Here is a 14,023-nt window from a genome sequence, read left to right on the forward strand (position 1 = left end):
GACAAGACTAGAGGACTGAAGAATTCCTGCACAGCAGCCCCTCCCCATCTCCTACTCTCCTGTGGGCAGGGCCAGCAGCCTCTTCCAGCCTTAGGATCAGGCTGAAGTGGGGGCCTCAGGCCCTAGGATGAGAGATTGATGTGGGTCCAGAGTCGATCATGTCTTGTTTTTTGTTTCTTCTGTACTGGGATTTTTGCTCAGGGCCTTACTTCTCCTGAAGTCAGGCCTCCAGTCCTCCCTCCAGCCCAACAGGGCTTCCTTAAAAGCTGGCTAACTTGAAGCTTAATTACCTTCTGGCATCACTTGTGAACAGATACTTCTGAATAAACTAGCAGTTGAATTTGTGTGTGTGTGTGTGTGTCTGTGTGTGTGTGTGTGTGTGTCTGTGTGTGTGTGTGTGTGAGAGAGAGAGAGAGAGAGAGAGAAGAGCACACAATGGGACTTGAACTCAGGGCCTGGGCTCTGTCCTTTAGCTTTTCCACTCAAGACTGGTGCTCCACCACTGAAGCCATGCTTCTGCTTCCAGAGATGAGTCACATGGACTTTCAGGCTGTCTTTGAACCCCCATCCTCTCAGATCTCAGCCCTGGGGATCTCAGCTAGGATTACAAGCCCAGAGCCATGGGCACTGGCTTAATTTTTTTTTTTTTTTTTTTTGGCCAGTCCTGGGCCTTGAACTCAGGGCCTGAACACTGTCCCTGGCTTCTTCCCACTCAAGGCTTAGCACTCTGCTACCTGAGCCACAGCGCCCCTTCTGGCCGTTTTCCATATACGTGGTGCTGGGGAATCGAACCGAGAGCTTCATGTGTAGGAGGCAAGCGCTCTTGCCACTAGGCCATATTCCCAGCCCATGGCTTAACTTTTTAAAATGAGGTTTGAACTTGGAGTCCTCCTCCTTGCTAGGTAGGTGTTCTATCGTTTGAGCCCCAATCTAAACGGACACATTTTTTAAGAAGAGCTCTAAAGTTTTTGAACCTGATCCAGGCTGCTGGAGTATAGATAGGCTCCTGTCCTGCCTTGAGGGGGGCTCTTGTGAAAGTTCCTGGTAATACTGAGCAGGGTCGGGGCCCAAGTTGGCATTGGGGATGGGGTGGGTAAGGGACATGACTGAGAAGCCTCAACTACCCCAGATGTGTGAGCCAGAAAGTGGGGGGTTAGGTCCTGGTTAAATGGAAAGAGCTCGCCCGGCTTCCGTGTCCTCTGTATGCTCGGCTGCTGTTTTGCAATCAGATCAGGTGCACCTGCTGGAGTGGGGGCCACACACCCCATCCCTCCAAGAGCAGGTACCGGGGTGGGCTCCAGCAGCAAGGCCCGGGTTCTGATCCGTTCGGGCTGGGGTCCTTAAAGGCTGCAACCACCCGCACCTTCAACAGCGGTGTCGCTGCGGGATCCCAGAGGCTGTGAGGCGGGGCCAAGAGCTGGGGCAGAGCCTGGATCCGGGCGCGGCTCGGCCTGGAGGCGGGGCTGCGGGCGGAGTCTCGTCCAAAGGCGGGGATGTGAGAAACTGTTGGGCTATGGGCGGGGCCTGGCCTGGGGGCGTGGCAGAGCCCAGAGGTCTGGCTCGGCTCGGAGGTGGGGCTCTGAAAACCTAAATAGGGCTGGGGGGCAAAGTTTGAGAGAGGGAGTGGCTCGGTTTGGAGGCGGGGCTCCAAGAGCCTGAGTGGGACCGAGGGCGGAGTCGGGTGGGGGCGTGGCTACCCGAGAAGGGGCGGAGTCGGGGAGAGCGTGGTCTGCCCGGGGGCGTGTCTCTGTCTGGGGGCGTGGCTCCGGGGCACGGTGCGTTGCTCCGGGCGTGGCGGACGGTGCGCCTGGGCGGTCCCAGCGGGCGGGGCGGGGCAGGCCGGGCGGCCCTCGGGGTGGCCGCGGCCGCCGCCACGAAGCTGCAGCCGCCGGGCTAGCCCCGGGGCGGCTCGAGCCCAGGGGGGCCGGCAGAGGGCTGCGGCCCGTCCGGGTGCCGGGCTCCGGTCTCGGGGCCGGCGGCGGCGGCGGCGGCCGCTCACCATGCCGGCCAAGCACCAGCACTTCCAGGAGCCCGCGGTCGGCTGCTGCGGGAAATACTTCCTGTTTGGCTTCAATGTCGTCTTCTGGGTGAGCGCGGGGTCTGCGGCCCCGGGGGCCCGCCCCGCGCGGGCAGCGGCAGCGGCGGCGGCGGGCGCCCTCCCCGCGCCCCAGCGCGCGGCCCGGCCCCGCCCGCCCCCCCGTCCGTCCTTTCCCCGGGCGCCGCCGAGAGGCCCGGATTGCGGGGGGCGGGGCCGGCGGGCGGGCGGGGCCGGGGGTGCGGGAGCCTCCGGGGTCACCAGGGCCCCGAGCACGAGGGAGAGTTCGGCCTGAGGACCCGGGCCCGCGGCACCCTCTCCGGCGCTGAGCCCCACGCGGGGGCTCGGGGCCTCCGTGCCCCGCCAGCGCCCCCCACTCCCCGGGATTTGGCTCCTCGTCCCGGGCTCCCGCAGAGTAGCCGGGTCATACTGGCCAGCCCGGAGGAAGGGTGGGGAACGGCGGCAGCTTCCTGGGGAGGGGAGGAGAACCCCGATTTCCAGCCCTCTTGGAGGACGAATTCAGCAGTGCACGGCTGGCAGAGCCCGGTGCCCCTTGCAGGGCGGCATCTGTGCCCTGGGCCCTGCCAAGTCATCGTGCCCTGCTCCCTCCTCCACTTCCCATGGCTCCTCAGGCCCTGGGGCGGAGGGAGGGCAAACCTTCTTGTGGCTGTCCAGCCGGATGGATTGGGTGGCACCTGCCACCCGTGGGGTGGTGATGGGGTGTGGGCAGCTGCAGGGAGCCGGGGCAGGGAATCCGCAGACCTGGGTGGGGCCGGCCTGGGTGTGAGGCCTTGGACAAGTCACCTGACCACTTGGGGAGTCAGCTTTCAGACAGGGAGGGGATAATCCAGTTTGCACCTCAGTGTTCTAATCAGTTATATTCTACAACCATCATAATTTACATATAATTAATTAGTGCACACCAATACTGGGGGTTGAACTCAGGGCCTGGGTGCTGCCCCTTAGTTTCTCTCAAGGCTAGTGCCCTACCACTTGAGCTACACCTCCACTTCCAGCTTTTTAGTGGTTAATTGGAGAGAAGAGACTTTCCTGCCCAGGCTGGCATTGAACCACAGTACTCAGGCCGTAGCCATCAGTGCCTGTCTCTAACCCCACTTTGTGTGTATATGCCTGGGGCTTGAACTCAGGACCTGGGCACTGTCCCTGAACTTTTGTGCTCAAGGCTAACACTGTACCACTTGAGCCGCAGTGTTTTGGTGGTTAATTGGAGTTGAGTCTCATGAATTTTCCTGCCTGGGTTGGCCTCGAACTGCCATCCTTAGATCTCAGCCTTCTGAGCAGCTGGGAATACAGGTGTTCCAGGTGTGAGAAATTGGTGCCTGGCTTTTTCTACCCCACTTTTAATTCCCAGTAAGGGGTCCCTGATATCCATCCTGAGTCTGGAGTGGCTTCAGCCCCCCCCCTCAGGCTGCCCTGTGGGGGAGAAGCCCTGTCATGAGTTTGGAAGCTGGACAGGGCACCTGGTCCCACTCATTAGCAGCCTGTGTCCCCCACCTTCCTGAAGACCCTCGAGTCCCAGGTAAGGGAAAGGGGAGGGGTGTCCTGGTGCTCTGGTCTTTACTGCAACTCTTGCAGGTGCTGGGGGCCCTGTTCCTGGCTATTGGCCTCTGGGCCTGGGGTGAGAAGGTAAGACAGTGACATAGGTCTTGCCATGAGGGTGAGGTGATGGGGGTGATGGGAAGGCTGGTCTCCCACGCCTGCCTCTGCCTCCTGCACAGGGCGTTCTCTCCAACATCTCAGCGCTGACAGATCTGGGCGGCCTTGACCCCGTGTGGCTGTTTGTGGTGGTTGGAGGCGTCATGTCGGTGCTTGGCTTTGCAGGCTGCATTGGAGCCCTCCGGGAGAACACCTTCCTGCTCAAGTTTGTAAGCCCCCCCATCTCTACCTGCCAGGGAACCCCATCATTTTGTCATTTACCTCTTGGAGTACAGTAGGGGCTCAGTAAAGGGTAGCTGTGGTGTGCTGTCAGCATCATTAGATTATTTATGCCAGTACTGAGTCTTGAACTCAGGGCCTTGCACTCTTGCTTAGCTTTTCTTCCCCTGCTCAGGCAGGCTTTGCTACCACTTGAGCTTCACCCTTGTTTATGGCTTTTTTTGCTAGTTAATTGGAGATTGGAGTCTCTCAGATTTGTCTGCCCAACCCAGCTTCGAACCATGATCCTCAGATCTCAGCCTCTAGAGTAGGTAGGATGACAGGCTTGAGCCACCGGCCCTTAGTATCATGCTGCTTCTATTTATTAGGATCCTTTAGGTTCTCAGTAACTAAGACCCAGTGGCCTGTGCACAGAAATGTATTTATTGGCTCATGAAAAGGAAAAGCCTGGGCATTGTGGGCGCAGGTGTGTTTGCCAAGGTTGCCACAGTGTCACTTAGCAGAGTCTCTGTTTCCTAGCGCTGCCCCTGTTGGGTTGGTGCCAGTCCCTGGAATGGTTGGAGTAATGGTTGGGGGTCTTGGAAAGGGGGTGCTGGTCTCACTCACTCCCCTCAAGAGGTCCTGGGGGAGTTTAAGAACTTTTCTCCCAATTCTTCTCCCACACCACTTTTAATTGCATCTCCTCGTCTCTAATTGGCCATCTCTGGACCAATCTCTGTGGGCTGGGAGGAGCTAGTGCTCTGATTGGTGGGCAGGAGGCACATGCTCAGTCCTGTATCTGGGATGGGAAGAGAGGGAGGGAGAGACACACACACACAGACACAGAGACAGAGACAGAGACAGAGACGGGGACTGTATTCCAGTCAGGAACTAAAGGTATGCATACAGTGTGCTAGCTCCAGAAGTCAGGTAAAGGGTAACCAGGTAAGGGCTGGATAGGTCAGAACAGCTGTGCCTTTTGCCAGCATTCAGTGGTGTTAAGGGGGCAGAGGGCAAGCTGACTGGTAGTGCACTTGCCCAGCAGGCTCCCAGCAGGCTCAGGGCCCTGGGCTCCATCCTTAACCCTATATGGGGTGGAGGCCAGTGAGCAATGCTGCAGTCATGGAGTGGGACTGGGGTCACTGGACTCCCCTCGGCTGTGGTGGAGACTGGGGTGTAGCGCTTTCCTGTGGCACCCCCAGATCCCTAGTCTTCAATGTCCGCCCTCTCTGTGTCCCTAATCCAGTTCTCCATATTCCTTGGCCTCATCTTCTTCTTGGAGCTGGCAACAGGGATCCTGGCCTTCATCTTCAAGGACTGGATCCGAGACCAGCTCAACCTCTTCATCAACAACAACGTCAAGGCCTACCGGGACGACATCGACCTTCAGAACCTCATAGACTTTGCTCAGGAATATGTGAGTCCAGCAGGGCTGCCGCAGGGGCCTGGTGCGCACCTGAGGCGGGGAGCCGGTTCCCTGGGTACTGGGGACCCCCCCCCCCGCCCTCAGGGAAGGGACTCAGGAGGTGCCTGTCCCCACAGAGCCACCCCTTAGTGGCCTCTCTGCATCCCCGTGATCTTGAAGCAAAAGAGCTTAGGGAGAGGGAAATAGGCTTTTTTTGGGGGCCAAGGCTTTTTTGTCAGCTGCTGGGGTTTGGGATGTGAACGTAGAGCCTGGGCCCTGTCCCTTAGCTTTTTTCACTCAAGGCTAGTGCTCTGCTCTTTGAGCCACTGCTCTACTTCTGGCTTTTTGCTGGTAATTGGAGATGAGAGTCTCATGGACTTTCCAGCCTAGGCTGGCTTTGAACCATGATCTTCCAGTTTCACCTTCCTGACTATTTAGGATGACAGTCTAGGAGCCATTGGTACCTGGGTCCAAACCAGTGTCTCTTCCTCCCTTCCCCTCCCCCTTCCCTCCCTCCCCTCCCTCCTTCCCTTTCCAGCCTCTCCTGGGTTAGGAGGGCAGGCTGTGCCCCACAGCTTCTACCACACTGGGGGCTACGACCCCCCCCTCGCCGCCCACCCTGTGAGGGAAGGGGGTGGGTAGCAGCCCTTTCTCCAGTTAGGAACGAGGCTCCAGGGGTGGGGTGGCTCACCTGGGGGTCCCCGCTCTCCTGGCAGTGGTCTTGCTGTGGAGCCCGAGGACCCAGTGACTGGAACCTCAATATCTACTTCAACTGCACTGACTTGAACCCCAGCCGGGAGCGCTGTGGGGTGCCCTTCTCCTGCTGCGTCAAGGACCCTGCGGTGAGTAGGGGCATTGAGGTGCAGACATTCCCCTGCCCCCGCCCCCGTTGTGGATGTGTGGGAGGCATGTTTTTTTTTTTTTTTTTTTTGGCCAGTCCTAGGCCTTGGACTCAGGGCCTGAGCACTGTCCCTGGCTTCTTCCTGCTCAAGGCTAGCACTCTGCCACCTGAGCCACAGCGCCCCTTCTGGCCGTTTTCCATATATGTGGTGCTGGGGAATCGAACCGAGAGCTTCCTGTGTAGGAGGCAAGCACTCTTGCCACTAGGCTATATTCCCAGCCCGGAGGCATGGATTTGTCTGGAGCATGGAGTTGTGTCTGGGGACTCCGAGGCCCCCCACAGCTGGCTGCCTGCCTTCTACAAGTGTGGGTCTGTTTCTAGTCAGCAAAAACAGCGGTAGGACCCCGGGCACCCCAGGCCTCTAAGCTCCCCTGCTCCACGAAGCACCCCTTGCAGCCATGGGTGCTCTGGCTACCTTCCTCGCCGTGTGTGGCAGGGACCCCCGGCCTCTGTGCTGGGGCGCAGGCCCAGGTGGTTCTGACCCTGTTAGGGTGTCTCATAGTCACCCCCTCCAGTGAGCCAGCATCTGAGCCCCCCCCCCCCCCAGGCCTAGGTCTCCCCACTGTTGGAAAATGCGATGATGCCAGGCAGGGTGGCTCATGCCTGTCATCCTAGCTACTCAGGAGGCTGAGTTCTGAGGACCGCAGTTCAAAGCCAGCCCATGAGACTCTGATCTCCAGTGAATTGCCAAGAAGCCAAAGTGGTGCTGTGGTTTAAGTGGTACAGTGGTAGTCTTGAGCAAAAAAGCTAAGGGACAGGGCCCAGGCCCTGAGTTCAAGCCCTGGTACTGGCACACACACACAAATAATGAGAAGGAAAACAAAAGTGCACAAACCCTGTTGAGGCAGAATGCTTGCCTGAGCCCCCATTCCACATCTGGGAGATCAGCCTGGGGCTCAGGGACCTGGGGGAGAGGAGCCTGCAGTCCCCAGCCCTGGGTGGCCTCACCTTGTGTCCTGGCCTCTTTCTCCGCAGGAAGATGTCCTCAACACCCAGTGTGGCTATGACGTTCGGCTCAAACTGGTGAGGGTTTGGGCCCAGGCTCGGGGCAGCCGGGGACCCTGAGGGTGGGATGGGGCTCCTGAAGCGCCTGTGGAAGGCCTCGGGGGCTCTGTAGAGAGGGTCTGGGGCCCCTTGGCATCCAGGGTGTGGCGTGGAGTGGGGGTGAGCTTGTGGGTGTGGCACACACGGCTACTTGTCCCCCCTGCTGGCCTGCCTGCATTGCCCTCCACCTTGGAAACTCATGCTTGTGACACAGGTCTGCTCTCCTGTGCAGGGAGAAAGGTGGGAAGGCTGGTGGATTTATGTATGAGGACAGTCATGTGACTTTCCTTGAGAACTTGGTCAGGTGACTTTCTGTGAGCCCACAGAGGGTGCTGGACAGGGCAGCGAGGAGAGGTGACAGAGGCCGGGGGATCCGGCAAGGCCTCTACAGCGGAGTCTCCTTGCGAGGATCAGCTGTGCAGAGGCCCTGGGCAGGGCTTGGGCTTGGCGGGCTGAAGGAGGGCAGGGAGAGCTGGGCACGGTGAGGGGGCCTGGGCAGCCAGGCAGGCGGCCCACCCGGTGCCTGCGCCCTCAGGAGCTGGAGCAGCAGGGCTTCATCTACACCAAAGGCTGCGTGGGCCAGTTCGAGAAGTGGCTGCAGGACAACCTGATTCTCGTGGCTGGGGTCTTCCTGGGCATCGCGCTCCTGCAGGTACCGCTGGGGGCCCTGCTCGGCCCCGCCCCTGCCCCACCGGCCCTGCCCACCTCCCTGCTGGCCCCGCCCCTGCCCCGCCGGCCCTGCCCACCGCCCTGCTGGCCCCGCCCCCGCCCCGCCGGCTCTGCCCACCGCCCTGCTGGCCCCGCCCCCGCCCCGCCGGCTCTGCCCACCTCCCTGCTGGCCCCGCCCCCGCCCCGCCGGCTCTGCCCACCTCCCTGCTGGCCCCGCCCCCGCCCCGCCGGCTCTGCCCACCGCCCTGCCCCTGCCCTGCTGGCCCCACCCCTACCCGCCCTCAGCCGGGCCCGCCCACCACCCTGCCCTCCGCCCTTGCCCCACCGGCCCCGCCCACCACCCACCCCACCAGCCACATCCCGCCCATCCCTGCCCAGCCCCTGCCTACCACCTCATTCCCCGCCCCCACCCACTCCCGGCCCAGCTCCTGCCCCGCCCGCCACGCCCCCGCCTCCCCTCCCCCCCCCCCCCCAGCCGCCCTCAGCCGCCCTCTGCCTCGCAGATCTTCGGCATCTGCCTGGCCCAGAACCTCGTGAGTGACATCCGGGCGGTGAAGGCCAACTGGTGAGCGGCCCCCGGGCCTCCGCAGAGCCCTCCACGCTGCTCACGCACCGCGCACCCCGGCAAGGCCGCAGGAGGCATCCGCCTGGACCTGGGGCGTCCTGTCCCCCCACAGGAGCCAGTGTCTCGCCGCTGGGGGGCCGTGGCTGTCCAGGGCCTGGGAAGGCGCGGCGGGGGTGGGAACTGGCTTCCTCCCCTCCCTGCCGTGCGGGGCTCCCCGGTGCATGGCGGCCGGGGCTCTGCCCTGGCCCACACAGTTCCCGAGCTTTCCTGCTATCTGGGACCGTGCTCTGTGTGCCACCTCGGACTCGAACTCAGGGCCTGCACGCCGTCCCTAAGCGTTTTTTGCTCAGGGCTGGCGCTCTACCACCTCCCACTTCCAGCTTTTTTGTGGTTAATTGGAACTAAGAGTCTCACAGACTTGCCCTCGTGAGCTGGCTCTGGATTACGATCCTCAGATCCCAGCCTCCTGAGCAGCTAGGATGACGGGTGTGAGCCTCTGGTGCCTGGCTCTGCTCTTGACCTTGAGCCTGCGGGCCACCTCAGCCTGGGTGTCCCGGGCCTGGCAAAAGACCCACGAATGTTCTCTCCCTCGCTCGCCTCTCAGGATCACACATGATGATGGCTACAAACTACTCAAATAAACAGAACGTGGGAAACCACTGGCTTAGCCCACCACCCAAAGCACCCCCTGCGTGCTGTGGTTCTTGGCGCAGCACTGTGGTAAGGGCCCTGGCCCAGAGCCAGCAGCGCACAAGCTGACTGAGGCCTGCTCTCCGCGGTGCTCTCTCTCTCTCACTGTCTCTCTCTCTCTTTCCCTCTCCCTCTCCCCTTCCCCCTCCCTCTCCTCTCCCCCCCCCTTCTGTCTCTACTTTTGGCATTTGGGTGGTTAACTTGAGAGAAGAGTCTCTCAGACTTTTCTGCCCAGGCTGGCTTTGAACTGTGGTCCTCAGACCTCAGCCTCCTGAGTAGCTGGGATGACAGGCGTGAGCTAAGGTGCCGGCTCCCGAGTCTCTTGATGGATGTCTGCCTGGTCACCCCAACTCTCCAGTGGCAGGGTCACCCACAGCCTGAGCACCTGAGCTCACTGAGACCCTGCTCAGCCCCCCTGCCCCGTCCCTGACCCCCGGTGAGCGCCACCTCCCCCTGGGTGGTCCCCGTAAATATCACAAGGCCACTGTGGCCCCCAGGATGCAAAGGAAAGAAGGCTGGGACTTGCTGCTGGGGACTCAGCTGGCAAAGGAAGTAGCTGGGTGCCTGGGGCAGGGAGCTGAGTGGAGTCTGTTTGGAGAGGATGGATAGTTTGTATCTAGGCTTAGAATCGCCCCAGGCCATTCTTGCGGCATGCAGAGTGGCCGTGTGGCCATCAGAGGGCGCCACAGCTCAGTATTTCTTGGGTCTGGCAGCTTGAAGCACAGTGTGTGATGCTTTCTTTTCTTTTTCTCTTTGGTGTATTGGAACTGGGGCTTGAACTCAGGGCCTGGGCACTGTCAGCTTTTTTGCTCAAGGCTGGCACTCTTCTACTTGAGCCACAGTCCCACTTCAGTGTTGGGGTTTGGACACCCCCTTTCTCCCCCCACGGGGAGAATGGTAACCACGAACTCTATGAAAGAGCACTCAGCCTGGCCCTCCGCCAGCGGAAGGCCAAAGGCGTGCTCACATGGACCTGCGCTAAGTTGAGGAAGGGTTGCTGAAGCCTCCCCTCCCCCCAACCCCCCCACATGTTACCAAGGGCGGAGGCGAAAAGGAAGGCATCAGGGACACGCTGCGGTGGTGGGAAGCGTCTCAAAGACTTTAATATGGAAGGGCACTTATATAGAAGTAATGGCGGGAAAGAAAGGGGGCTGGCCAAAGGGCCAGTCATAGGCTAGGGGTCACGTTCATCAAGTGACATCACGAAACTTCCCTTTGTGGGCGGGACAACCCCATCATGGTGGCACGCACGTGTTCACCTCCCAAGGGGTGGAGGCCAGAAGGTGGGAGGGACTTCCATTGTCCCAAAGCTGGCGGAAGGGAAGCCTTCCCAAGGCCATAATAATCCCCAACACTTCAGCTTTAAAAAAAAATAAATTGGAGATAAGACTTGATTGAAAAAGACTTGATAAGACAGATTGAAAAAATACACAAAAATTCCCCTAAAAACCCCAAACCCCCAAAACCAACCTCACTGACTGCTTTCTGGGCTGGCTTGGGACTATGAACCTTAGCTCTCTCCCCAAGGCCTCACCGCTAAACGCTGCTGCACTGGGCCCATGCTTTTAACATGTCCCTGTGGAATCATGCAGGTCCCAGCCATAGCCCACTGTTAGGTGCAGAGCAGCACTGGTTAGAGACAGGCTGTGGTTCCTACAATAGAACATGGATGGGTTTGGGCCCCCTCGGGGCCTGAACCACAGATGCAGCCTCTTCAGATGAGCAGAAAGCACAGGAAACATCTAAGGTTGCTCTTCTGCCATTAGCTGGGTCTCTGGCCATGGGGGCCAATGTCATCCTTCTGCCCTCTGTCAGGCCGATGCACATGGGTAGTGGAAAGTGACAGGTCCTGTCTGCAGGCCTAGGTGTCCCCTAACATGGTGGCCCTGCTTTATCCAGCCCTAGGAGAGACTCCATCAGCTCCTCATGCCCTTTCGAGAGAACAGGTTATGGCATTAGACCACACTACCCCAGGAGAGAGACAGCACCAGAGTGAGGAGCTGAAGGTACTGAGATCAAGCTGGCAGGTTCCTGCTTTGCTGGTTAGGCAAGATGAATGAAGGTTAGCACCCAGGGAGACACAGGCAGCTACAACTCCCAGTGGCCACCAGAGGGCGCCAAGGCACAGCACAGGGGTCAGCTGTGTGGGTCGTGTGACCACCAGAGGGCACCAGAGTGCCACTTGTGGCATAGGGGATCAGCTGTGTGGGTGTCAAGTGAACACAAGAGGGTGCTAAAGTACAGATCATGCAACATAGCAGGTCAGCTGTGGGCTTGGTGACCACAAGTGCACCAAAATGCAGTCCATACAGCATAGCCTGTCAGCTGTAGAGGTTATGTGACCACTGGAGGGTACCCAGACAAAACCCATACAACATAAAGGGAGCTGCAAGAATGCCAGGTGGCCTCCAGAGGGTCCCAGAGTACAGAGTACAGTCCAAGCAACACAGCAGGTCAGCTGTGGCCATGTGACCACAAGAGGACGCCAAAGAACAAGCTATATGGCATAGAGGATCAGCTGTAATGATGTGCTGTGGCCATCAGAGGGCGCCAGAGCTTGGCCCATGCTCCATAGCAGGTCAGCGGTGTGAGGACCCCATGACTACAAGGCACCAAACTACAGCCCACCTGGCATAGTGGGTCAGCATAAAACACTATTTATGGAAATATTTCAGGAAATAGAAACGAGGTGTTTTTTGTTTTTTCTCTGTTGTTTTTGTTTTCTTTTCTTGCTGTTTGTGCATTTATCTGGCTTTGGTAAGGAAAGTGGGGGGGGGGGGGTCACAAAAATGAAGGAACAAAGGGTGAACAAATGTGCCTGTGGTAGTCACTGGCACACTTATGTGGAAAATGAACTCTACAACTTGTGGATGGGAACGGGAGGGGGAAACTGGGAGAGAGCAAAGGAGGGGTGACTTTGTCTAGAAATGTACTCATCCCCTGACCTACGGAACTGTAACCCACTCTGTACATCACTTTCATAATAATTAAAAAATGGAAAAAAGGCACCAAAGTTCACACCATAAGGCACCGTGGGTCAGCTGCGAGGATGCCCAGTGGCCACTAGGGGATGCCAAAGTACAGTCCGCACGGACTGGCAGCTGGGAAGGTGTTGAGTGACCACCAGAGGGCACTAAAGTGCAGCCTATGCAGAAAAACGGGTCAGCGGTGGGTCACATGATCACCAGAGGATGCCCAAAGCTAGCAATACAACATAAATAAATCAGCTGCCAGGGTATCAAGTGACTGCAAGAATCTGAAGTACACGCCTTGCAGTATACGGTCATCTGTGTGGGGGTGGGGGAGCCAAGTGATCACCAAAGGAGGTCACAGCACAGGACGTCACCTAGCGAGGAAGTGGTGAGGATGCTAAGTGTCCACCACAGGGCACCAGAGTGCAATCCCTGAGGAACAGTAGGTCAGCTTCAAGGCTGCCACGTGTCCGCCAGAGGGCGCCAAGACACAACCTGTGCAACAGCGGGTAGGCTGCGAGGCTGTCATGTGTCCGCCAGAGGGCACCAAAACAACCTGTGCAACAGCGGGTCAGCTGCGAGGCTGCCACGTGTCCACCAGAGGGCGCCAAGACACAACCTATGCAACCCAGTGGGTCAGCTGCGAGGCTGCCACGTGTCCACCAGAGGGCGCCAAGACACAATCTATGCAACCCAGTGGGTCAGCTGCGAGGCTGCCACGTGTCAACCAGAGGGCACCAAAACACAACCTATGCAACCCAGCAGGTGTGCTGCAAGGCTGCCATGTGTCCACCAGAGGGCAGCAGGGAGCAGCCCGTGAGGTGCAGCCCAGGGGCGGTGGCCCCGAAGGCCCGCGGGCCCGGCCTCTGCCAGGCTCCGCTGGGGACTCGGAGCGGCCAGCGCCTGGGTCCTTTTCTCCTGAAGCCGCCTGGTCTGCTGCCTTCGCCTCCCTCCGGTCACGTAGCCGGGTTTGCTAAGCACCCACTGTGCGCCCCACCGTGGAGACGGAAGGAGGAGGACGAGGCCCCCGCGCCCCCGGAGCCGCGGACCCGGGGCGCCCAGCTTTGCTTCGGGCGTTGATTTCGCTTCAGATGCGCCACGGCACCAAGGCGGCTTCGAGGAGATGCGGGGGGCGCCCGGCCGCACCGCGCTGCCCATCCAGGGACCTTCGTGGGATCCCAGGCGCGGTGCTGGGACTCAGTTCCTCTACGCCCAGGCGCGGGTACTAGGACTCGGTCCCTCTGCGCCACCTGGGCGCTGGGGCTGCAGGTGAGGCGGCCGCGCCGTCCCTGTCTTTAGCAGCGTGGACACCGCGCCTACTGGCGTCCTGCTCTCCGCGTCCAGCCCCCTCCGCGCCCGAGGCGTCATGCTCTCCACGCCCCGCCCCGCCCCCTCCGCGCCCCGTGGCGTCGTGCTCTTCAGGCCCCGCCCCCGACACGCCCCCTCCGCGCCCCGTGGCGTCGTGCTCTTCAGGCCCCGCCCCCGCCCCGCCCCCTCCGCGCCCCGTGTCGTCGTTCTCTTCAGGCCCCGCCCCCGCCCCTCCCCCTCCGCGCCCCGTGGCGTCGTGCTCTTCAGGCCCCGCCCCCGACACGCCCCCTCCGCGCCCCGTGTCGTCGTTCTCTTCAGGCCCCGCCCCCGCCCCTCCCCCTCCGCGCCCCGTGGCGTCGTGCTCTTCAGGCCCCGCCCCCGACACGCCCCCTCCGCGCCCCGTGGCGTCGTGCTCTCCATGCCCCGCCCCCTTTGTGCCCCATGGCATCGTTCTCCGCGCCCCGCCCCCTCCGCCCCCGGGCCCGCCCCGCCCCCGCCCCGCCCCGCCCCCGCCGCACCCCCTGCCCCGCCCCCGCCGCCTGCTCCGCGGGCCCCGAGC

At 60.6% G+C, this 14,023-nt stretch overlaps 1 protein-coding gene across 2 annotated transcripts; it reads left to right on the forward strand.

Annotated features, from left to right (window-relative positions):
- The first annotated feature begins 1,840 nt into the window (after nucleotides 1–1,840).
- Nucleotides 1,841–8,659, forward strand: Tspan17 (tetraspanin 17). 2 transcript variants are annotated; one of them, XM_048334049.1, is made up of 8 exons: nucleotides 1,841–2,087; nucleotides 3,632–3,682; nucleotides 3,775–3,921; nucleotides 5,157–5,327; nucleotides 6,032–6,157; nucleotides 7,192–7,239; nucleotides 7,796–7,912; nucleotides 8,433–8,659. In XM_048334049.1, the coding sequence occupies exons 1-8, from the start codon at nucleotides 2,001–2,003 to the stop codon at nucleotides 8,496–8,498; spliced, it is 813 nt and encodes a 270-aa protein (XP_048190006.1). In that variant the 5' UTR covers nucleotides 1,841–2,000; the 3' UTR covers nucleotides 8,499–8,659. The 2 variants fall into 2 exon arrangements, with proteins under 2 accessions (XP_048190006.1, XP_048190005.1); XM_048334048.1 differs by lacking the exon at nucleotides 1,841–2,087 and having other exon boundaries at nucleotides 3,478–3,682.
- The last annotated feature ends 5,364 nt before the right edge of the window (nucleotides 8,660–14,023 follow it).

This window comes from Perognathus longimembris, chromosome 25 (assembly GCF_023159225.1).
Source record: "Perognathus longimembris pacificus isolate PPM17 chromosome 25, ASM2315922v1, whole genome shotgun sequence".
In the NCBI taxonomy this organism is placed as follows: Eukaryota; Metazoa; Chordata; class Mammalia; order Rodentia; family Heteromyidae; genus Perognathus; species Perognathus longimembris.